The sequence below is a fragment of the Trachurus trachurus genome, assembly GCF_905171665.1.
Source record: "Trachurus trachurus genome assembly, chromosome: 17".
Taxonomy (NCBI): domain Eukaryota; kingdom Metazoa; phylum Chordata; class Actinopteri; order Carangiformes; family Carangidae; genus Trachurus; species Trachurus trachurus.
Genome location: NC_139900.1, coordinates 8,194,545 through 8,217,500, shown reverse-complemented (window position 1 = coordinate 8,217,500; position 22,956 = coordinate 8,194,545). Strand labels below are relative to the sequence as shown.

Below are 22,956 nucleotides of genomic sequence, written 5' to 3'. Positions count from 1 at the left end.
ACAATTACAGTCATACGCCAACTGGGCCGTAACAATAGCAATGCAATCAAATATCACAACACTGCCAAGTGCGATATCCAATTTGCAGGAGCTGCAATTTTGTTGATAAAGGTTCAAATATGTCAGAACATTGTTGTTGCTGTTTATTTGGTACAAGACAAACAAAAATCACATCATCAAATCACAATATGATTTAAAGATGAGTTTTCTTTTGACTATAAAGAGTCTCATATTAATGTGGATGAATCTGCGTTACCCACTTGTTAATGGCTCCATTTTTGATAAATATATAGTTTTGTCTTTATAGTTATTTTGTTATTATTATTTAGTGGTCGACTCGCCCAACATTTCCTAGTTTCCTACTACGATGCTGAATCACCGTTTATGGTGTACCGTATGATCGTCTTCCAACCTCCGACTTTCATTCTTGATCAATGAAAACATTCTTGGCAAATGTTTTCACTTTCGCCCGTCTTGTGCCGGTCCAAGAATTTCACCGTGTTCGCGGAGGCTCATGGGAAATGTAGTGTGGAAACACTTCCGCTTTCCAAAACCCCTCGTTGTCCCTTTAATAATGCATGCATGGTTGTGTGATTATCTGATCACACAACGGCTATAACTCCACCTGTGAGTGGAGGAGTTAACGGCTGTGGACAAATTCACCAATAAACATTTACAAGCACGATGTGGTTGATTTTAAACCATGTTGTTTAAATGTTTATATTCTGATTATAAAGGCTGAACAGAGAGACTTAAAGTTAAAGTGTTGTAGCTTCACTCACACTCACACACATCTGTGCAGTGGGCTGTGTGTCGGCCTGTGAGTCTTGTAAACCCACATCTGCTGCTGCTGCTGCTGCTGCTGCTGCTTTTCCCCTCTGCAGCCTGTGTGGACAAACGTGTAAAGATGCTTAACATGTAGTTTTTTTTTTTCCATGTTTGCAAAATGAGTCTCAAGGATAAATTCAAGGACGCACATCACAGGCAGCGTCGTCCAACCCTCGCTGTGTGGACTGAGCTGCTACTGTACTGACTGTATTGTGATATTGTGATATTCCCCTTCATAATAAAAGCCTCTGTCAGCATGAGGCCAGTTCAGCTGCTGGACGATGAAGCGAGGACAGACTCCACATTAAAACCAGCTCCAGATGAAATATGAAGCATCTTAATCGTATCTGGATCTGCTGAACCTCTTATCTTGTTAGCAGCAGCCTCAGATGATGAATGAGGTTAAAACTCCTTCCAACCAACCAGTCTGCAGCAGCCTGAACGCCGGTGTAATTATTATCAGCAACACAGTGAGATAAATAACAAGGTGACCTCATCTTGAATGGGCGCCGCCCTGCTGATTCACTGTGCTGCGTGGAGCTCCAGTGAAATATGAGCTGCTTCTCATCTTATCATTTCCCATTACACTGAATCGTTTCATCTTCAGTCGCACGTTGAGGTGGCATCTCAACAAAGATCTGAAAGATATCTCAGCAGATATTTACAATAGATTTACATAAAAACGGTCCTTAAAAGATAAGTCCTAATGATTCTGGAGCTGAAACTTTTATCTTCACCTGTCTGATATCACAGAGGCTTTGATATTAGAAACCACTAAAAGGAGGGAATTAATTTATTCTCTACTTTCAGATTGACCAGAATGACAGAGAAGACTTCAACCTGACATCCGACGGAGAGTTCAACACCATCAAGTCTCTGGTGTTGGGTAAAATGCACGGTGAGTGAGGAGGCAACAAGCTAAAAGCAGAGACGAGAGAGAGCGCTCCGAGTTAACAGCTCCGAGGTGTTTGGCCTCGGTTAAAGTTTAAGAAGGGTTAAAGCAGCTAAGACTGAAATATCACACAAATTATCTGAAAAAGAAAAATATATAAGAAACACACATAGTGTACGATAGATAGATAGATAGATAGATAGATAGATAGATAGATAGATAGATAGATAGATAGATAGATAGATAGATAGATAGATAGATAGATAGATAGATAGATAGATAGATAGATAGATAGATAGATAGATAGCTTTCTATTATAACTAAGAGTTCAGGGTTTCAGAATAAGAGTCTAAAGTTAAAGTAGTGGAGTCGAGGAGATGAAACGGCTGCAGCAGAAACTGAACATCCACTTCTCATGGTGAATTGTCTCTAATGTGAAGTAGACCAAACAAAAACCTGCAAAACTAGACGCACACTCGTAAAAAAAAAAATTTATTTATATATTATTTTATATATATATATGTTATATTATCTGCAGGAAAAATAACCAACTCAAAGACTCGATACATTTAATACACAAGGGCAATTAAAAGTGCTTTACACAACAATGAAATATAAAACATATTAAAAGGCACAAGTGAAAGAGTGCTTCAGACGCTGAAGTATTTGTACCTCCACTGTCTGTTACCACTTGTCTCTGGCTCTTTTCTTAATAAATGAAGTTCATCTTGTAGAGTCCAAATTATCCAGTGAGGAATATTAAATAACACAATAACATTATTTTAACATTTAAAAAAAAAAAAAAAATCTAGTCATTCTTCGTGAGTGGATATCAAACATGAAATAATTATCCAAAATACGGATGAAAATCTGATTAAAATGCTGATTGGCAGCTCCCAAATTTGATTTCAAGTATACTTGAGCAATGCTGGTTTCATGAGATGAGATGTCCTTGTCCTCAGATGTCCTTTCGTTTTCTAACCAGCAGAGATGAATAAAGAAAGAGCAGACGGATGGCCAGCTTTAAGCAGCCTCAGGACAAGTATGAATATATTTAGCATCAGAGAGTTCAGAGTTAAACCAGGAGGACGCGCTTTTTTTTTTCTTTTTCTTTTTTTTTTTTTACTTTTTCCCTCCAACGCACCTGCACAGATTTTTAAACCCGGAGAGAAAACTGCTGCTGCTCCTCCGAGAGGGTTAAACCACGTCTTCATCGAGCTGCTGCTTTAAGTCCAGGACGGGGACGTGTAACAGAGTCAGAGGGGTGAGACAGTAATTGGCTCTGTCATGACTTATTCATGTTCCCTGTGAGCGGAGCCATCAGAGACGAGACTCAGATACAAGCTGCTAATAACAGGAGGAGCTGAGAGGCTGCAGGCGGCCGCCACAGCTCTCTGATAACACACACCGTCACAGCAACACACACTGCCGGTTTGTAAAGGGAAACAACCGGATATTAGTAAAACATGAGTCAGTTATTTGAAGTAGATTTCACCCGATGCATCAATCAGGTGACACCAAGTACCAGATTTGTTTTATTGAAGTGGCCCTTTACTGGACTTTCAACACACGTGCAGTAGAAGTGTATAATAGTGTACTTTGGCGTTATAAATTAGGTTTAATTGGTTTATTATTCCTTATTTTGAGAAGATTTCAGCAGATTTTGATTCACTTCCACAGATGCATGTGATTTAATTTATTCATTTCCTGGATTTTTGGCTCCGCTGGTGCAGGAAAAATCAAATTTACCTGCATTTCTGAGCATGAAAATTGTCCAAAATCTGTGTTTTCAGAATGCAAAATTGTTTTATTTGCTGGTATTTGAAGTAGCTTTCACCAGATGCATCAATCAGGTGACACCAAATACCAGACTACATCTGTTAGTGTTGAGTTGTTTTATTCAAGAGGCCCTTTACTGGACTTTCAACACAAGTGCAGTGAAATAAAACATGCAGAGGTGTATGATAGTGCGATTTGGCGTTATAAATTAGGTTTAATTTGTTTATCATTCCTTATTTTGGGAAGATTTCAGCAGATTTTGATTCACTTCCACATATGCGTGTGATTTCATTTATTCATTTCCTGGGTTTTTAGCTCCGCTGGTGCAGGAAAAATCTAATTTACCTGCATTTCTGAGCATGAAAATTGTCCAAATCTGCATTTTCAGAATGCAAAATTGTTTTATTTGCTGCTCTATTTCCAGATTTGTCTTCAGAGTGAGAAATATCTAACATGATGAGATAGTTAAATGCACCGATTTTGTGCAGCAAATTCTATGATAATATTAATCTATGAGTCATGACACGCAGCTCTCTCAGTGTGTTTTGCCTGTTTGGATGTAGATCCTCAGTCAGCGCAGCGCGGCGTGTTTAACCCCGTCACGTCTGTCAAACCGGAGGTGGGCAGAGAGTCAGATCAGGATCAGAGAAGCAGCAGGAAAGCTGGTTTTCCTGTCGTTCCCACGGCGACCCCGTCATCCATCAGTCTAACTAATGGACCCGGAAGGAAAAACAGAGAGACGGAGGAGGAGGTGATGGAGCGAGAGGAGCGGAGCGGCCATGTTTCCTTTCCTCAGTCGACATGCAGATGTGTCACCTCTCCGTCATCTGACAGTGATGATGCAGCAGGTTGTTTCCGCGGCGACGCCGGTTTGTTTTTGCTCGGCTGCGGAGGAGCAGGAGGTGAACGACGGAGGGATTTGAGTCAATAAAATGAACAGATAGAGAGCGAGAGTGCACATCTGTCTGGTGGAGTGATAGATGGAGGCTGGAGGCTGAAACCACCGACAGCCTGTCTACTGTAATGAGGCCGTGTGTGAGGTTATGTGTGTGTGTGTGTGTGTGTGTGTGTGTGTGTGTGTGTGTGTGTGTGTGTGTGTGTGTGTGTGTGTGTGTGTGTGTGTGTGTGTGTGTGTGTGTGTGTGTGCTAATCATTAGGATCGATGTACTGCCACTGTTCTCCTGCTGCGTTAACAGCCTGGTGTGCAGCCGAGTCAATGTACCTGTCAGTGTATGACATGATCTGTTGGGCTAAATCACCTCAACTACAGAGCTGCAGCCTCTTCAGTGAAAGGCTAAAAGTTCAGCTACTGTACCAGTGCAGATAGATGAGGCTTCGCTCCTTTAGCTCTGTCTCTGTAATGTAAAAGGCTGCCTGCCGTGCAGTTAGTGAAGCTTCGCTCTGGAAACTACGGCCCGACTGCTGCATATTTGTTCCAGTCAGAGTTTCAGAAAACCGTCAGTATCATACAGTCACAGTATGTGGAAGAAAATATCAAACGCAAGACTTGTCTTATCACTTAACACAAATTCAACATAAGCAGGGCTCTCAAGTTTTGAACTTTGCTTGGAGCGAGATACATTGTCATGCAAAAGTGACACATTCCCTTTACATTTTAAACAATATAGGTTATTTTCATCTTTTACATTTTCAAAATGACAGAAAAGGAAAAGGAACCGCAGCAAAGGTTTGGGCACCCTGCATAGTTAGTACAATACCTAGTAGCCCCCCTTTACAGTAAGTTTCCCTTTTTCACTCCAAAAATACAAACAAAAATAATACATTGATATTGCATAAAATATTGCAAAAGAGTGTTTCATATTTATTTTTATGCCCTTTTGAGATAATTTAATCTTCCACTTGCTGAACTGTGCCTGCTCTACCCATCTGAGCTACACGACACACAGTTTTTATCGAGTTTTACACTCTTATTCAGAGCTGGCGGGCCATTAAACGACCTGCCCTGACTCACGTTTTTTTTTTTTTTTCCTTCAGCCGCATCATTACGTGGCCTTTGTCCATATTGCCGTCTGGTCATTCCCTTGCTGTCTGCAACCTGTGCACGCATTCAGAGCATTTGTACGCATTCGTGGGACACGTGCTTGCAGCGCTGCAGAAACCCAGACTTTACCCGGCAACAACAAATACTGTTTTCCAATTGGCTGATAGGTCGCCAATTCAAGACAGTTATAGATAGAGCAATCAGCCTTCATATCATCCGAGTTTTATCACTTCTCAGCGTGAGAAATGTCATGTGTGGCGTGTGAGCATCATGTGAGCTGAACATGAGATTACGAGTTGCTAGCAGGCAGATTCTGCTACATTCAACATAGCCAAGATATTTTTATGCTATGATAAGCTAACCAGGCTGTAGTATTTTGTCTATATGTCTTGTCTTGTTAGCATTCAAATAATATGTAGGGCTAAATGGTTGCCTCATAAGAAAATATTTTTTTCCCAATGTTTACTCAGTCAGAAGCTCTTCTCTTCTCTTCTGTCCAGACTCTGAAGACCTGGACCCAGACCTGGCGTCTCTGGGCTTCACCGGCTGTCTGTCGGTCGTCCACTTTAACTCCATCAGTCCTCTGAAAGCCGCGCTGCTGCACCCGGACACCAGCCCCGTCGTCATCACCGGACCTCTAGTCCGCTCCAACTGCGGTTCCCCGGCTTCAGCCAATCCCTACGCAGCAGAGAACACACACCACCTGTCAGGTGAGAGGGGGCGGAGCCAGGAGCCGTGAATACAGGACGTCCCAGAGGGTTGTGTGCTGTGACCGCAGTAAAACATTAGGGAGTCAGTTCTGTGCAAGGAGGAGGTCATGTTTACATAGACAGGTTTGATTAGGGATGTTCGATATTGGAATTTTTGCTATCCGATATGCCGATGCTGCCCAACACCTCATTTCCAATTCCGATAACAACAGATACAGATAGAAGGCCTTTTTTTCCCCAAAAACTAATTAATAACATATGTCCTGTTGGGAATTTACACATTACTGTCCGTATGCCTACTTTTATTGTGATGCCCCACTGGATGAATTCCACGAATTAACATTGTTTATTTGTTTATACACACGTGAAAACATGTGGACTATTATTGTGCATCTGAAGCAGCTGTGGCAATAATTGATTATTGAATTAAGTAGCGACAGTCCACCGCTACTTTATTTGCTCCGAAATCCTGGAATTATGTTATCTGGTTTTCATTATCAGCAGAAAAAACGATAACGATATGGACAGATATTACATTTTTATACTAATATCGGGCCGATATTATCGGTTGCCATTACCAGACATCCCTAGTTTGGATGCATTTAACCGTGTAATGACTGTTTTTTTTTAGCAGTGGAGATGAGACGCACTCAAGTTTATAAGTTAAAATGGTGAACTGGTCACAAAAACTGGTGCTTCATCATAAATGCAGCTGTAATAGAACAAAATTATTCATCTTGAGTCATGTTCAAGTCAACCTGAGGAGAATGTTTGAAAAACTTTTGGTCTCCATTTAACTCCTTGGAGAATACAGCTTTTTATATATTCACCAACTTTTTTTTTCCAGCTGTGTTAGTTTGCTGTTTGGTGCAGGGCAGAAGGTTTTTTTTTTTTTTAGAGCTTCTTGTTTCACTGACTCTCATTCTGAAGCTCTGTTTTCACAGCGTGATTTTACACATAGTTATTATGAAAAATATTGATTAAAGCTTCTTTAAATGAAGTGAAAACCTTTAGCCGGGGGGCGTTGTTCCAGGGTATATTATATGTACAGTATAATTAAGCTGCCGTGTTTGGTCTGCTGCAACTTGGAGGAGAAAACAGTGCTGTGTGTGGTGGGATGGGTCAAGAGTGAATCTCCCTAAAGTTAATCTTATCCGATGTTTGTAGAGTTGTTTGACTAAAAAAAAAAAAAAAGGCTCAGCTAGAAAGAACTTCCATTCATCAATATTTAACAGATTCACTGGGTTGTTTTTGCCTCCTCACTTTAAAATGTCACTGCTCTTCTGATGTGAATGTTTCCGACCCCTTTTTAACATCATGTTTAAGTAAATGTTTAATAGCAGGTTGGCTGAATGGCTCACAAAGAGAAAAAGGACTGCAATTAAACGTTTGAACTGTGATGAACCCCTGAGAATAATGAGTGTGTAGAAATCGCTGAGTGATATGTCACATCCTTTTTTTTTTTCTCTCGGCTTTTTATTCCTGTGTGTGTCTGGTCTTGGTTTTGGGAGCTGCTTCTTTCTGTGTGGCGTATAATGGACTCATTAAGTATGTACACCTTGGTGAGGACACTCCTGACAAAGAGCTTGATGAGATAATTAATTTGGACCACGGAGGTTGTAGCTTCATTCATTTCCTCTCAGACTGCTCTCATCCAGCTGCTGCTGTATTTCCTGTCTGCTCTCAATGATGATGCTGTGATTTTGTCTCTAAATATATTTTCCAATCTGTTTACTCTCCCCTTTTTCCTCTTACTCTCCTCTCATGTAATCATTTCTCCACAACATTACCTCCTCTATTTCTTCGAGGCCCTTTGGTTCTGTCTATTCCCCTCTTTTCCCTTCTCTTTCGTCCTTATTCTTTCTTCTCTCTCCCTCCCTCTCTCTTTCTCTGCTGTAGACCAGTCTGGTTCAGTGGGTTCAGGTCAACCTTTAGTCAATGCCATCAGGACCGACTCAGCTCTGATTGGAGGTACTCAACTGTTTCACTGTCTCTCACTGTGCTGGAACATCTTGTGTCACTGTGATTACACTCAATATTTCAGCGATGGCAGATACATTTTGTTGAAAGGTGACGTGACGGGCAAAAATAAAAGAAATTCCATCAAAAGGAAATAATATTTTTTTACTCCTCTGTGCAGCCACATTGATTCAGAGTATAGATTGAATGGTTTCTATAGTATAAAGAGTTCATATAGAAGAAAAAAAAAGTCAAAAGTCTTTTGAAACTGTCCATTAAATGTCCACGACTTTGTGTCTCAGTGCACAAAGCACAGCTGAACTAATTAAACCTCTGCTGAAATGACTTGCTGATGGAGAAACTTTCACACTGTTATCTTCAAATGCGCGGACAATTTTTGAAACCAGAGTAATATAGTGCGAAATTAATTTCAGCACATATTCTGAAATTCCAATTAGACGAGACGTTCTCCGGATAATGAAATGTGCAGAACGGAGTCCGAATGTGTGAAATTCTGCTGGTAAAGTTAGATTAGGACGACCGGGCCGCAGGGCGGGAGAACGGAGGGGAGGGGGGAAGTCATGTACAGTAGTTTCACAAAGTCCAGTGTGATGGATGGACTTCAGAGAGAATCAGTGCATCAGTCAGCAAAATGTCACAGCTAAACTACAATATGGACACATATTGGTATTTTGCATGTTATACCCTCAATATTTAACATAAATGACACTAATTTTCATAAATGTCTTTTTGACAAAAACAAGTAGGCTAACTGTTAGGGGTGGGAGAAAAAATCGATTCACATAGATATCGCGATATCTTTTCTGACGATTTTTAAATCGATTTTTTTTTTCAAAAATCGATTTTTTTTTTTGAATTTTTTTTTTTTTTTTTTGAAATTTTTTAAATATTGTGCAATGTGTATTTGTTAGCCTCTTTTACATACAGAGAATACAGGCTTTGAAAAGGGTTTAAGTTCACTTTATAATGGAGTATGTTAATTTATAGGCTCCTACAGTATTTGTGTGCAGATAAATGTTAAAAATGCGACTAAAAATCGAGAGAATCGGCAATATCGTAGAATCGCAATTTAAATCGAATCGCCATCCAAAAAATCGTAGAAGAATCGAATCGGGAGAAAAGCATATCGTCCCAGCCCTACTAACTGTTGTGTTGTAGCTAGTGTTTGGAGTAGTTTGGAAAAGCCTGCTGTATCCGACCGAAAAAACCTCAATGTAATCTGACCAAAAAGGAAATGAGATCTTTTCATCATTGTTGGTCATAAACAAGTTTTAAAACTGAAATATCTCACAAAACCATACTAAAATATCAACAAAACAACCATTTTAGCGACATAGGCTACACTTAAAAAAGTTTTAATATGTTAATTCTGCTTGATTTGTTGGAGCTAAAAAGCTTAAGTTGTCATGTTTTCAGCTCTTTTGTGATTTTCTTTGACAGATGTCACTCTTTTGTTTGTTCCAACGGATAAAGACATAATCATCCTACAACAGCTACGTAGCTTAGCCAATACTAAAAACTAACCTTCTCAAATTTTCAAAATGATCTGTTGTTCTGTGCTAAACACTAACCTTTTCACACTGTTTGCCTAATGAATGCTAAGATAGGCTAAACCCAACCCAGGATTTAAATATTCTTATAGGGATAGTTCAACATTTTGTCAAATTGGCCCATTGTCATAATCCGTATGGTCATAGCAGTAGGTTTGTTACCTTTAATTGTCAGTGCAAGCTATTTTTAGAACGGCGGAGCAGAGCCGTGAGCTGCTCAGAGCTACGCTACGGAGGCTCATGGGATTTCTTGGTTTCCCTCATCAAACTCATGAAATACACAATCCAACAACTCCACAACGCTCTGGTGGACAAGTTGTGACCTGCACATTCACCACACTATGAGATAATAACACAACGTTACCAGACAGAGTTGTTTTAGAGGGAAATGCAGAGACTGTTGATGGAAAAACTGTCCCTGAAGGCAACGTGCATCAGCGGTTTTGCATGAATTTCCCTCTAAAACAACTCTGTGTGGTAACGTTGTGTTATTATCTCATAGCGTGGTGAATGTGCAGGTCACAACTTGTCCACCAGAGCGTTGTGGAGTTGTTGGATTGTGTATTTGATGAGTTTGATGAGGGAAACCAAGAAATCCCATGAGCCTCCGTAGCGTAGCTCTGAGCAGCTCAGGGCTCTGCTCCGCCGTTCTAAAAACAGCTTGCACCGACAATTAAAGGTAACGAACCTACTGCAATGACTATTTGCCAAAATGTTGAACTATCCCTTTAACATGAAAAAACAGATGACAGATAAACATTTCATTCTGGTACTAGTTCATTAGCTGAAACTAATGCACCCCAATACCACAGCAGTCTGTGTATTGTGCTGTTGGTGTTTCTATTGAACAGAAATGTCTCAGTATGTCAGCGCTGGTAAATAAATATCCCCTTGTGCCGCTGCAGGTGTGATCGCCGTGGTGATCTTTGTGGTTGTGAGCGGCCTGGCGATAACAGCCAGGTTCCTGTACCGGAGGAAAGAGACGTATCGGAGTCAGGAGGTGAAGGGAGTCAAACAGGACGACAGCCAGGACTTTGCTTTCAACAACCAAACCACCGACTCCCAGAACGTCTCCAGTGAGAGGAAGGAGTATTTCATTTAACCAGAGGACATTTAACCTCAGGACTTCACACTGCACTCAGAGACACTGGACACGTACGGACAAGTGACTCTACAGGAATATGGAAAGCAAAACAAACAACAAGAACAAAAGAAAAAGAACAATGCACACACAGTGTTGTCTTTTACTGTCTGTACATACTGAAACAGAGCTGGACTGGATATCCTTGTTTCAGAAATTGTAAATATTACAACAACAAAAAAATGTAAATGTTGGAACAATGTCTACAGCGATCTCTACTTAACGTCACTCTGTCAGTCATAGTGAAGGAGCTGGAATTACCATGAAGGGAAAGAAAGTGAATTTTGTTTTTATGGATTATTAAAGCAGAAGTAAGCGGAATATTTGTGTTAATATAAGTCTTAAATAGTTCTATCTTCCGACAGCAATCACTTCTATAGAGCGTTTGGTCTGAAACACACGGGTCTGTCAGTCCCTCTGCTCTGCTGTAAGCCGAGGAGAAAACTTTCCTTGTATCCTACAACCTTTATCCAATGAGGAGAGAGAACGGCATAAAGGGGCGGTCCTCTCTGTGTGTGCAGCCAAGGGATGCGCGTGAATCAAGGGGGCAGTTGTCGGTCTGAGAAGTGAAGCTCACTTCCGTGTTCAACAAACTGCAATCCCCTCTTCTTCCTCTGGGGGCTGGTGTCAGAAAGCAGCATTCTCCATAGACCCCCATGTTAAAATCGCCGACTTTACATCCTCAGTAAACATGTTAAAAGCCTGGTGTCAGCATGTTTTTTCGTCTCAATCGATAGTTTCTACCCCGCACACACTCTGAGGGGGGTGAATTTTTTTTAACTCTACCGTTTTACTGTTATTAGGTTAAAACTCTGGCCAATTAGGGCGCGGAAACGTTGAGTGACAGGTCCGAGCAGCTCCGTGGACAGCTGCTTCGAGGCCAGTGGGCGGGTTCTCGGCCGGCCAATCCAACATGGCGCTGTTCAGGCCGCCATATTTGAGTCACAAAAACGACTCCCCAAAACCAATGGGTGACGTCACGGATGCTACGTCCATATTTTTTACAGTCTATGGCGTGAATGTGGTGACGTAGGGACGAGGGCGGGGACTGCCAACTCCATCGGCTGACAGGAAGTTAGACAAAACCACCGGATCGCTTACTTCTGCTTTAACGTCACTCTGTCATAGTGAAGGAGCTGGAATTACCATGAAGGGAAAGAAAGTGCATTTTGTTTTTATGGATTATTAATGTTAAGAGTCTTCAAACACAACAGTTTTATTTCTACATTGCAGCGGATGGATCAGTCATGACTGGAGTTATTTGGCTGATGCAGGGAGAGAGTGGATGTTTACGTAATTGGAAGTGGAAATGTTTGACCCTTAATTAGGCCCTCAGGAAAAAGTACTTCAGTCGGAGCTGCTGTTTGCTGCCTCGCCTGGTGTGTGTCTGTCTGTGTGTGTGTGTGCGATGCCTTTCTGTTGTGCGCAGAGCTGAGGGGGGATAACAGCGAGTTCTCGTTAGAGGCTGAGCAGCCTTGAAAAGCCTCTTAAGGGGGGAAACCTGCACACTTTTTACACTCAGAAAAAATGTACATGTATTGTCAGAGTCCCTGCAGCCGGCGTGCGCGTGTACACACACACACACACACACACACACACACACATACACGTACACAACCAAATGCCAGGATGTCTTTTTGATGCTTTTCCAGCTCCAGTCAGCACATGAATTAAATATGTTCGTCAGTGAATTACTTCCAGCATTATATTATGTTATGCTGCTGCTACCACACAAGTCTCGGTGTTAGCGAGTGGCATCTTCAAAGTCAACACAGTCTTACTCACTCCAGTCATGCACATCGCCATGAGCACATTGTGCATTTTGTGCTGTTTGAGGAATGTGTTCGCTGCAGTCTGGCAGCTACTGGTTGAGAGACTTAGAGACTTTTATACAGAAGGGATTGATTTTCTACTTCATTTCCATTTTTATCCTTTTTTTTTTTTTAGTATTATTATTATTTCCCGTCCTCTTTCTGCAGTTGTTTCTTCTCTCCGTTAACTTGCTCCCATCGTAACCATGAAAGCAAAAACAAAAACAGGGAACAAAACTGCATCAATGACACGTTGAACTTTTTTTTTTTTTTTCTTTCTTTTAGTTTAGTTTCCAATAGTTTGTCAGCTTTTCAGAAACAGGTTGTTCTGTCGAATATAAACGTTTTCTCCTCCCTGCTGCATGCCGCCTGCTGGGAGCTTCCTCCCCCAGCTCTCTGAACAGTGAAGCTTTTAACACTGACAGCAGCTCCGGCTCTGTAACACACTGCTGCTGTCTGTCACCTCGTTCGCTGCACGCACGCACACTTAATGTGGTTTCTTTTTCTTTCTTTCTTTCTTTCTTTTTTAAATGCTAAATCTGCTCCGGTCTGACAGGTGGATTGTGACCGGATAGAAAAGCAGTGGGATGATCAGAATGAGACTGCCAGATAATCCCAGAGACAGAGTGTCAGGCAGACATGATGGGATGTACAGTAGGTAATGAAAACACGCTCTGATATTAACAATGAAGCAAAGCCCTCCATGTGTTAATTCAGCTCATGTGTAAAGAGAGCTGCTGATGGAGGGAAGCCGAGAAGCAGAAAGAGCGTCGACAGCAGCTGTTTATCAAATATACACCGCCGTCTCTCCGCAAGACCCCAAAGCACAGATGGGATTTTAATGACAAAAGTTGCTAAAACTTCAAAGTGCATTATTCATCACTGTGTTTTCTTTTCAGTTTCCCCCCCCTCCGCCCCTCCACCTCACAACAGCTGAGGCCACACATCTCTGAATCCTGAGCCTTCACCGTCTTGAAGGAGCCGTGGTGACAGTAACTGTGACTGTCCTCCGTCCTGCAGCAGAGCCGACTGCAGTGCAGCACTTGATTGCTGCTGAGAGGAAGTCAAACGGTAATCTCTTGACAGCCGGATAATCTGTCAGATTGAGCACAGCTGGAGGGCTCTGCATAAAAAAATATGGCAAAAATAAAGATTCAGAGGAGAACATTTTCATTTTTCACACAAGTGTCCATGAAACGTTAGTAAGCCAGTCACCGATGTGTGCAAAGCGGCTCGGGAACACGAAACAAGATTGACCTTAAACCTTCATTTAGTGTCACTGTGAAAAACTATTTTGTGTCAAACCATCTCCAAGCAAGAGAACAACAATATCACAACAGTTTTGTTTTTTTTGAACCAGCTTTATTTACACCTGTAAACTGAACACTGTTTTATTTTGCATTTAAGGGATAAGGGTGAGGATAAAGGCTGAGTCACTCCAGAAAGAAGTAACAAGGCCGATTCTTAAACTATCGATGAGCTAACTGCTAACATGCTAGCTATTAGTCAGACTTTACTTCCCCTGGTGTTTTGATCTCAGGACCATGAATCATTTCATTCAACAAAGAGCCACTAAAGGGGAAAACAACTAAAACACTTTGTAATTGCTTGCTAGCTTATTAGTCGCTAATTGCGAAAAAGGCATTAGCATTGTCCAGTGTCATTTTGGAGCAGCAATTTTCAGTAGGCCTACTGTCTCAATCCAGTTGATATGCTCCAACAGCTTCTTCTATTTAGTCAGTTTTATTCATTTTAATACACGATTAATTGATTGAACCAGAGCCACTTTAAATGCTGGTGTGACTGGGTCTCAGCTTATTGATGATATTCAGAAATTTTATTATTGTCATCAAATTCCATGAGAAAATCTAAAAGAATAGAGTTTAGTCAATTGCACAATGGTGTATTCACTTGTATTCATCAACTGTGTATTCATGCGCATGCAGAAAGTAGTCCCCTGCAGATTTATTTATTTATTTATACATTCAGCAGCAGTTAGCGGGTTTAAAAGTGAGGCCACAGACAGTCATGAATTTTGTCTTTTTATGGGATTTGTTGACAATGAATAAAATGTTGAATATTCAGCCTCATCCTTTTTTTAGGAGTGAATATTTTTTCCAACAACAGTGGTGTAGTTTCTCTCTCTCTGACAATGCTCTGGTCTAAAGTTGAAGTGTTGTCACTGTAACTGTGATGTTGGTGAATAACAGTGATGTTGTGAGTGCGAGTGACCCGCCATAGAAATATACTGATTCTACTCATATTCTGGTTGTTTGATTATCGACGAAAATCCTGTTAAATCCTGTAAGAAAATAAATAATCATACTTTTTTTTAAAGAAAGATCCTGTTTCTTGTTGGGGTTTTTTGGTCTTAGTTGGTGGTAATTTCTCCATCCATCCATCCATCCATCCATTCATCTTCAAAACCACTTATCTTGGGTCTCAGGGGCAGCAGATCCACCAGAGAGCCCCAGACTTCCCTTTCCCTGGCGACATTGGCCAGCTCTGACTTGGCGATCCTGAGGTGTTCCCAGGCCATGCAGGCTGGACATACAGTCACTCCACCTAGTCCTCAATCTGCCGCGTGGCCTCCTTCCAGCTGGACGTACCAAGAACACCTCCCTATAGAGAGCCTAAGCGGAAGCAGGAAGTAACATCGCCATGGATGGGTCCTCAACTCGGAAAAAGTCTCCATGTAAGTGAATGGGAGTCACTGTGCCATGAGAAAAAAATACGTCCTCTACCTGTTTAAAACATCACGTTTCATGCCGAGAAATCAGCAGTTTGTTGAACATAGCCTATTGTAAAATAAAATTCCGAGGAATCCGTAACCAGAAAGACTACAAGTCACTCAATCGGATCACGAAATAAAACTTTGACTCCCGTTCACTTATATGGAGACTTTTTACAAGTTGAGGTCCAATGGCAACGTTACTTCCTGCTTCCGCTTCGGCTAGGCGCCCTGGAGGCATCCTCACCAGATGCCCTAATCACCTCAACTGGCCTCTTTCCGTGCAAAAAGACCAGCGGGTGTCTATACTCCCGAGTTTCTCACTGTGATTGAACTTCTCACCCTATATCTAAAGGAGACTCCAGCCAATCGCCTGGAGAAAACTCATTTCGGCCGCACATATCCGCTACCTCGTTCTTATGGTCAAGAGTCGACCCATCGCTTATGACCACAGGTGATGGTAGGAACGAAGACTGACCAGTAGATCGAGAGCTTTGCGTCACAACGGTGCGGTACTGCAGCTGCAATACTGCTCCTGGTGTGCCGATTTTCCGGCAAATATCACAATCCACTGTCCCCTCACTCAAGACCCAGAGATATTTGAACTCCTTCACTTGGGGGGGAAAAGACTCATTCCCTACCTGGAGTAGCTGGTCCACCAGTGGCCTGCTGAGAAGAACCATATGGCCTCAGATTCGGAGGTGCTGATCCTCATCCAAGCCGCTTCACACCCGGCTGCAAACCGATCCAGTGAGTGTTGAAGGTCACAGGCCGTCAGGACCACATCATCTGCAGAGAGCCTAAGCGGAAGCAGGAAGTAACGTCGCCATGGGTCCTCAACTCGGAAAAAGTCTCCATGCAAGTGAACGGGAGTCAAAGTTTTATTTCGTGATCCGACTGAATTGTGTCATGAGAAAAAATATGTCCTCTACCTGTTGAAAACATCACGTTTCATGCCGAGAAATCAGCAGTTTGTTGTAAAACGGCAACGGAAGAATGTATTTTGTGTGACGACGCTCTATGGACTACAAATCTGGTGTCCCACAAAAAATACGTCACCAACTGACACGGGAAAGGGCGGCATTTGGTGTGTGACGTCACCACCTACGCCATCTGGAGTCTTTCTGGTTACGGATTCTTCTGAATTTTATTTTACAATAGTTTTACAACAAGCTGCGTGATGTTTTAAACAGGTAGAGGACATATTTTTTTCTCATGGCACAATTCAATCGGATCACAAAATAAAACTTTGACTCCCGTTCATGGAGACTTTTTCCAAGTTGAGGTCCCATGGCGACGTTACGTCCTGCTTCCGCTTCGGCTCTCTATAGCAGCGATGCAACCCTAACGCCACCAAACTGCAACCCCACCACCACCAGCGTCCAGCGACCACGCCTCGATCTACAGTACTGTCCATGAAGATCACAAACAAGATTTATGATCTGGTTTTAGGTTATTTCTACAAATCACCAACTGAGTGAATATTAAGAGAAGACATTATAGCCTTGTAGTTGGAGCTTGTGAACAAGTTAGTTGTTACATTTGCATAACCGAAGGACTCTGCAGAAAGCTGACACATATCTCCACTACAAAATGAAAGAAAATTAATATTTGCTGAAGTAGAAGTCTTTAAAAAAAAAAAAAAGATAAAAAAAAATAAATAAATAAACCACTTATTTGTGTCTTTGTTCACAGTAAGTGAAGATGACACACAGCAAAGACTCCCCCTCAACAACCACCAACAATTTACATATATTTACATCTCTTATTTTGGCTCCTTCAAACTGCGGTGTGGGAGGATGCGCATCCTTCACTACTGACATTGTGGTGGCTATTAACATTCTGCAGATCAGGCATGTGGGAAATATGTGGAGCTGTGATGAAGCATCCAGGAGCACACACACACACACACACACACACACACACACACACACCACACAGCCCCTCATCTGCCTGTTTAAACACTCAGACGCCCGAGGTTACAAGATGATTCGGCTGCTTCAGATCACTGATCCCTGTTTGATTCATTCAAATCTCCGCTTATTGGTTGCGATCAGAGAGACGAGATGCGGAGCTCTCTGATGATCCTTATAGCACCGTCGGAGTTATCAAAGGCTCGGAGAAGGGAAACGCCAACATCACACAGCGCAGGCATCAGCTGCTATAATCTCTGCGGCCAAGGAGAATTTGAATGTGATGAAAGATATTCAGCGTCATCTTTAAATGTTTATTTATTAGGATGATAAATACCACTGCAACATTGCTCCCCACTGTGGTTTAATTTAACATTTGACAAAGCTCTGGTGTACTGAATCACCACATTTGATCTGTGATCTGGCATTAATCAGGCTAATGGGATTACACTGTTTGTAGCTTTGCTTTCTACTAATTTGATTGTTTCTTATTGACGCTGGTGGAAGTTATGGTTCTGCCTCTGTGGAAGTGACACTGCACTAACACTGCACTTGATAGACTGATAGACTGTGCATTATGTGCACCACTTTAAAATGAGTGGTCGCTTTATAATTTATTTTACTGCAGTATCTGTCCAGCCCCAGCACATTTAGATTGGGCTTATATGCATAATTTAATTTATATATAAGCTGTGAAACTAATTTAAATTATATATGTAAAGCTGTGGAAGTAGGTTTGATATTAAAATAATTACAACCATTATTATATAAGCATAAACAAACTTTTGAATAAACTTTGGAAAATATATAAATACCAGCCAAAGTTATCCTATTACTCACAATAGTTTTACTGTGTTATTGGATCTTTTATCTCATAATGACATTTTTCTTAATAACAATTTTATCTGGTGGTCTACAGTTTTGCTTTATCTGTTTTTCTTCTTCTTTTTTTTCGCATAATCAGTAGTAGGTTCATTACCTTAAATTATTGGTGCGAGATGTGATCCGCGGGGCAGAGACGTGAGCTGCTCAGTGAACACAAGGTGAACGGTCTCCTGTCAAACTCATCAAATACACAATCCAACAACTCCAAAACACTCACGTGGAGAAGCTGCGACCTGCACATTCACCACACTGTGAGATAATCATGCACTGTAACATTATGGGACAGAGCTGTTTTTGAGGTAAATGCAGCCAGAACTTTATTCAAGACATGGCTGCTGGGCGGAGTGATTTCAAAAGTACAAGTAGTTCCAAGTATTTGCTTCATGTGTCTAATGTTACATAATTATACTTGATTATTTCATAGCATGGGAAATATAGGGATTATGGCAATAAGCAAATTTGCCAAAATGTTGAACTATCCCTTTAAGTATCATCGTACAAGCTTCGGGCCTCCGACCAATAGGGGGATTTTGTTGTTTGTGTGTTGAAATATTTACAAACTTGGAGTCCATTTGTGTGCTTATAAGAAAAATATTGGCATTAAGTAAACTGTCATTATGATGGTGGTGCCGGAGTCGTGGAAAAAAAAGAGATGAAATATCATATAGCCTAATTTAAGATTATTCATAAATGTTATCCATCCAATGACCACATTGTAAAAAGATTTTAAAAAGACACTGATGTGAATTGTACTTTCTGTTCTGTACATGCTGAAACTGTGACCCATTTGTTTTGGCTCTGCCCTATTGTGCAAAAACTATGGAGTGATATTTGTAATTTTGTTGCTATCAATGTTGATGGTGATTTTATTTTGTTTTGGAGGAATGTTCTGTTTGGGCTCCCTGACCTGAAAAAACAAAACAAGGAAAAAGCTAACATAACTTTTATTATCAACCTTATTATTTTAATGGCAAAATTTCATATTCACAAATGTAAGTTCATTAAAAAAAAACCTTCCTTTACTGCTTTTAACGGTGAGCTCAAGCAATACATAACCTCCATCAAATTTTCAAACAACCAGAAAGCGATTAAGACTATCAATATATGTGAAAACTTGAAAAAAAAATTGTAAACTTATAAATTCCTCCTGGCGTATAATATAAATGTGCTTTATAAATTGCATTTTACCATGAAAAACTGTTTTTGTATTGTGAAACAAAGTTTTGAAAAAAAAAAGAGAGAAAAAAAAGATGACAACATGGCGGTGGTACAACTTGTTTTATTTTTAGGAAAATTTCACATACACAAAAGAAAATGGACTGACGGAAAACCAAACTTTGCACTTTTTTTGAAAGAGCTTTTTCAGTATGGCACCAACACCAAAGGACTTGAAATAAAGCGTAAAAAACCAATTTTATTTTGGATAAGTATTTATTTATTTAATATGATCTTCTTATATACATGGTAAGCATAAACTCTTTGTATATTTATCTATACCGGTATATATTTTCCCCCTGGCACAACAGTATTGTTCTGTACATAAATGTTAATAAAGTTAAAAAAAAAAAAAAAAAAAAAAAAGACAACATGGCGGCGGCAAAGACAACCGTCACCGGAAGTTTGGAAATAAACGTTGGATCCGTGGACTACGGGTTGGTTGGAGCCAGCCCACGAAAAGCAAAAAAAAAAAAAAAAAAAAAAGACAAATGAAAGGTGATAACTGTAGGAGAAACGGAAATTCAGAGCAATAAACTTGTAACTCGGTTTTTCCTTACAATAATACATGAATAAATAATCGAGGGGAAGGGGAGGAGGACATGAACGGTCAGAGTCGTTAGCTAACGGTCGCTTAGAAACCATCAACCTGCTCCGCTGCTGGTTGTACAGTAGTTGTACTGTCCCTCCACGTCAAGTTACCAGTTAAACATCCCGCCTCAACTTTAAAGTCACATTTTACCTTTATTCCACTTGTAGATAATCAAAATGAACCCAAAGGTGAGGACAAGTGAACAACAACAGTCTAGTGAACTCATCGGGAGTCGATCCTGGGCACTGGGCAGCCATCATGGAGAGGTAAAATGAGGTAAGCTTTCTTATTTCACTACTGACATTTAGCTTTGTGCTGTGTATCTCTGACTGCCACAATATGCAAGATGGTAGAAATCCTGTATGATACAGTGTCATTCAAAAGTTAAACATGAAACACTCTTTTGCAATATTTTAAGCAATATTTGTGTATTATTTTTGTTTTCTACCATTTTAGAGTGAAAAAGGGAAACAAAGCAGCAGCCTGCAAAAGAATGGGAAACCCAGGAGACTGTGGAGCTCTCAGATAACTTTGACCAAGGTATCAGACAAGATATTTACTATTTACACACTGTGTAGTTTCCATAGGGGGGGGGTAATAGATATTAACTATGCAGGGTGGACGAACCTTTGCTTTTTGTTTTCTGTAATTTTGAAAATGTAAAAGATGAAACTTTTGCATGACACTATGCATACTGTATGCAGAGCAGTATGAATCAATCCATTTGTGGGAGATGGATGAATATGAATCACTTTAGTTGTAGTAGCCTGTGCCTCTGTCATTCAGACAGCTACTGTAGACACACTGTGTTGAAGTTGTTACAGTCCTGTGGTGTTAATCCTGTCTGAGAAAAATAAATCTATACAGGTGTTGATATTGTCCATCAGTGTGCGATCGCAGTCCGGGCCTGTCGGTGTAAATCCTGTGTAAGAAGAAGACAGTAATATATTCTGTTGAACCTGTAATTCAAAACCTGGACTAGGTGGTGGTGGTGTTGGTGTTGGTGTTGGTGTTGGTGTGTATATGGATGGAGAGCAGATTGGAGGGTGGGATTGTGTCCTAGATTTGGGACCCATGGGCGCCTGCATTCTTAATCCGGACTTTGTTTAGAGCCACGGCAGCATCTCTGTGAAGCTGTGAGCTGGATGCAAATGTTGACATACATAGTGTTGGTATGTTGTGCCAATGCAAACATGGTGATGTCAGACAGACAGGTGTATTGTTTCCCATGTTAGTTTGGCATGTTGACATTTGCTCAGTAGCATTAAACATAATACCACAGAGCCTGATGGCAGTGTGTTGGCAGACTTCTGGTGTTGAACGAGTTTTTGACAAATTATCATTCAGATTATCAGAAGTACAGGATTGCCTTTTTGATTTTTAATGAAATTTCTCTTAAAAACCACAAATTTCTGCCTCATGGTGGCACTAGAGCAGAACTAAGATCCATCAAAGTCAACAAATACAGCTAATATCTGTGCTATATTTTGTAACACAATCAGTCCAATAGATGTTGAGATCTTTCACAAGATAGATGATAGTCAGAGGAAAGTCAAAGTCCACTAGAAAAGTAAAATGTGCCTGAGCCTCCAGAAGGAACTGTGGGACTGAATCCTGAATCAGTTTAACCACAGGCTGAGAGATGGATCGTGTTCATGAAGAGTTAGTAACGTTCAGCTAGACTTTTCATTCCTCACTGTGTCACAAAACGTGGACGTAATAGATTGTGTTTATGTGTAGAATGAATGCTCGGTAATGCCGTGATGTTTTACTGCCGCGCCGCAGAAGACGACGGATTGAGCAGATGTAGAACAATGTTTCACAGTTACACATGTGCGTATAGGTGAATAATTCAAGCTTTGTTGCTGCAGTCTGTTTGCTTCGTGTCTCTTCTGTTTATGTTATAGATCTACATATTGAATGGGACAGATCAGCTGGCTCTATAATTCACTCCCCTCCCAAGAAAAACCCAAAAAACAATAAAACCTGATGTTCACCTAAATCCCAACATTATTTATGCCCCTGTTTTCTCCTTAGTTGTTGACAAGTTGACTATTTTGTTGACTTAAATCCCTCAATTATCCACCTCCACAATGTAAACAGCAGCTTTAACAACTATAATTCCAGCTGTATTAGTGGCTGCTCAGCTGACGGAGGGGAGTGAGTGATTTCAGCGATCAGAGCTGCATGCTGATGAGGCCAGCTGATGCAGGCGCTGTGGGTTTAATGATTGAGTATGTGGAGTATACAGTATATTGAGTTCCCATGTTCTGATCTTTAACCCAAACTGTCTAGTTATGATCCACAGATAATAATAATCAAAAAAAGATCCTGTTGTGGTAATCTTTATTAGGGGTGGGAATCTTTTACTATCTCACAATTAGATTAGATTCTGATTTTTGGGGCTACGATTCGATTCAAAACGATTTGATTCCTAATGATTTCTGCTTCAGTCTGTCGGTGTGCAAAGGATCCTCATGATCTACTCCAGTCTGCTTTGCAAGACAGAATGACTGAAGTGTCTTTTTCACATGTATTGAGTTTTAAACATTTATCCATGCTTAGATGGAATTGTTGAAACTGTTGCATAAAAGCAATATCACATATTGCTTAAGTAACAAAATTAAAAGTGCCTCTTTATTAAGAAAAATAGTGCAGTTAAACATGCTGCCTTTTAAATTCTAAGGAAATGGAGGCCGACAGGCAGCAGATTTGTTTCATTTTTTAATTTTTTTAAATAGATTTTGGGACATTTTATATCGATTCTGAATCGTATTAAATGAGAATTACGATTCTTACTGTATGTGAATCGATTTTTTGGCACAGCCCTAATCTTTATGTTGTTGCTCACACATGATATCAGCATACAACAACCTACACATGGTAAATAAATCATATATTCGAGGTATGAGGGAGGCATGCTCTTC

The 22,956-nt window shown here is 40.7% G+C and overlaps 1 protein-coding gene across 1 annotated transcript in view; it reads left to right on the top strand.

Annotated features, from left to right (window-relative positions):
* LOC311000275 (contactin-associated protein-like 4) overlaps nucleotides 1-10,843 on the top strand; it is a gene marked incomplete at both ends in the record, with an annotated part of 157,971 nt that extends 147,128 nt beyond the window's left edge. The window contains 4 exons of the mRNA XM_083990944.1: nucleotides 1,639-1,726; nucleotides 6,002-6,211; nucleotides 8,111-8,182; nucleotides 10,647-10,843. Coding sequence (XP_083847070.1) covers nucleotides 1,639-1,726; nucleotides 6,002-6,211; nucleotides 8,111-8,182; nucleotides 10,647-10,843 — 567 coding nt within the window. The remainder of the gene's footprint in view (nucleotides 1-1,638; nucleotides 1,727-6,001; nucleotides 6,212-8,110; nucleotides 8,183-10,646) is intronic.
* Nucleotides 10,844-22,956: the final 12,113 nt, after the last annotated feature.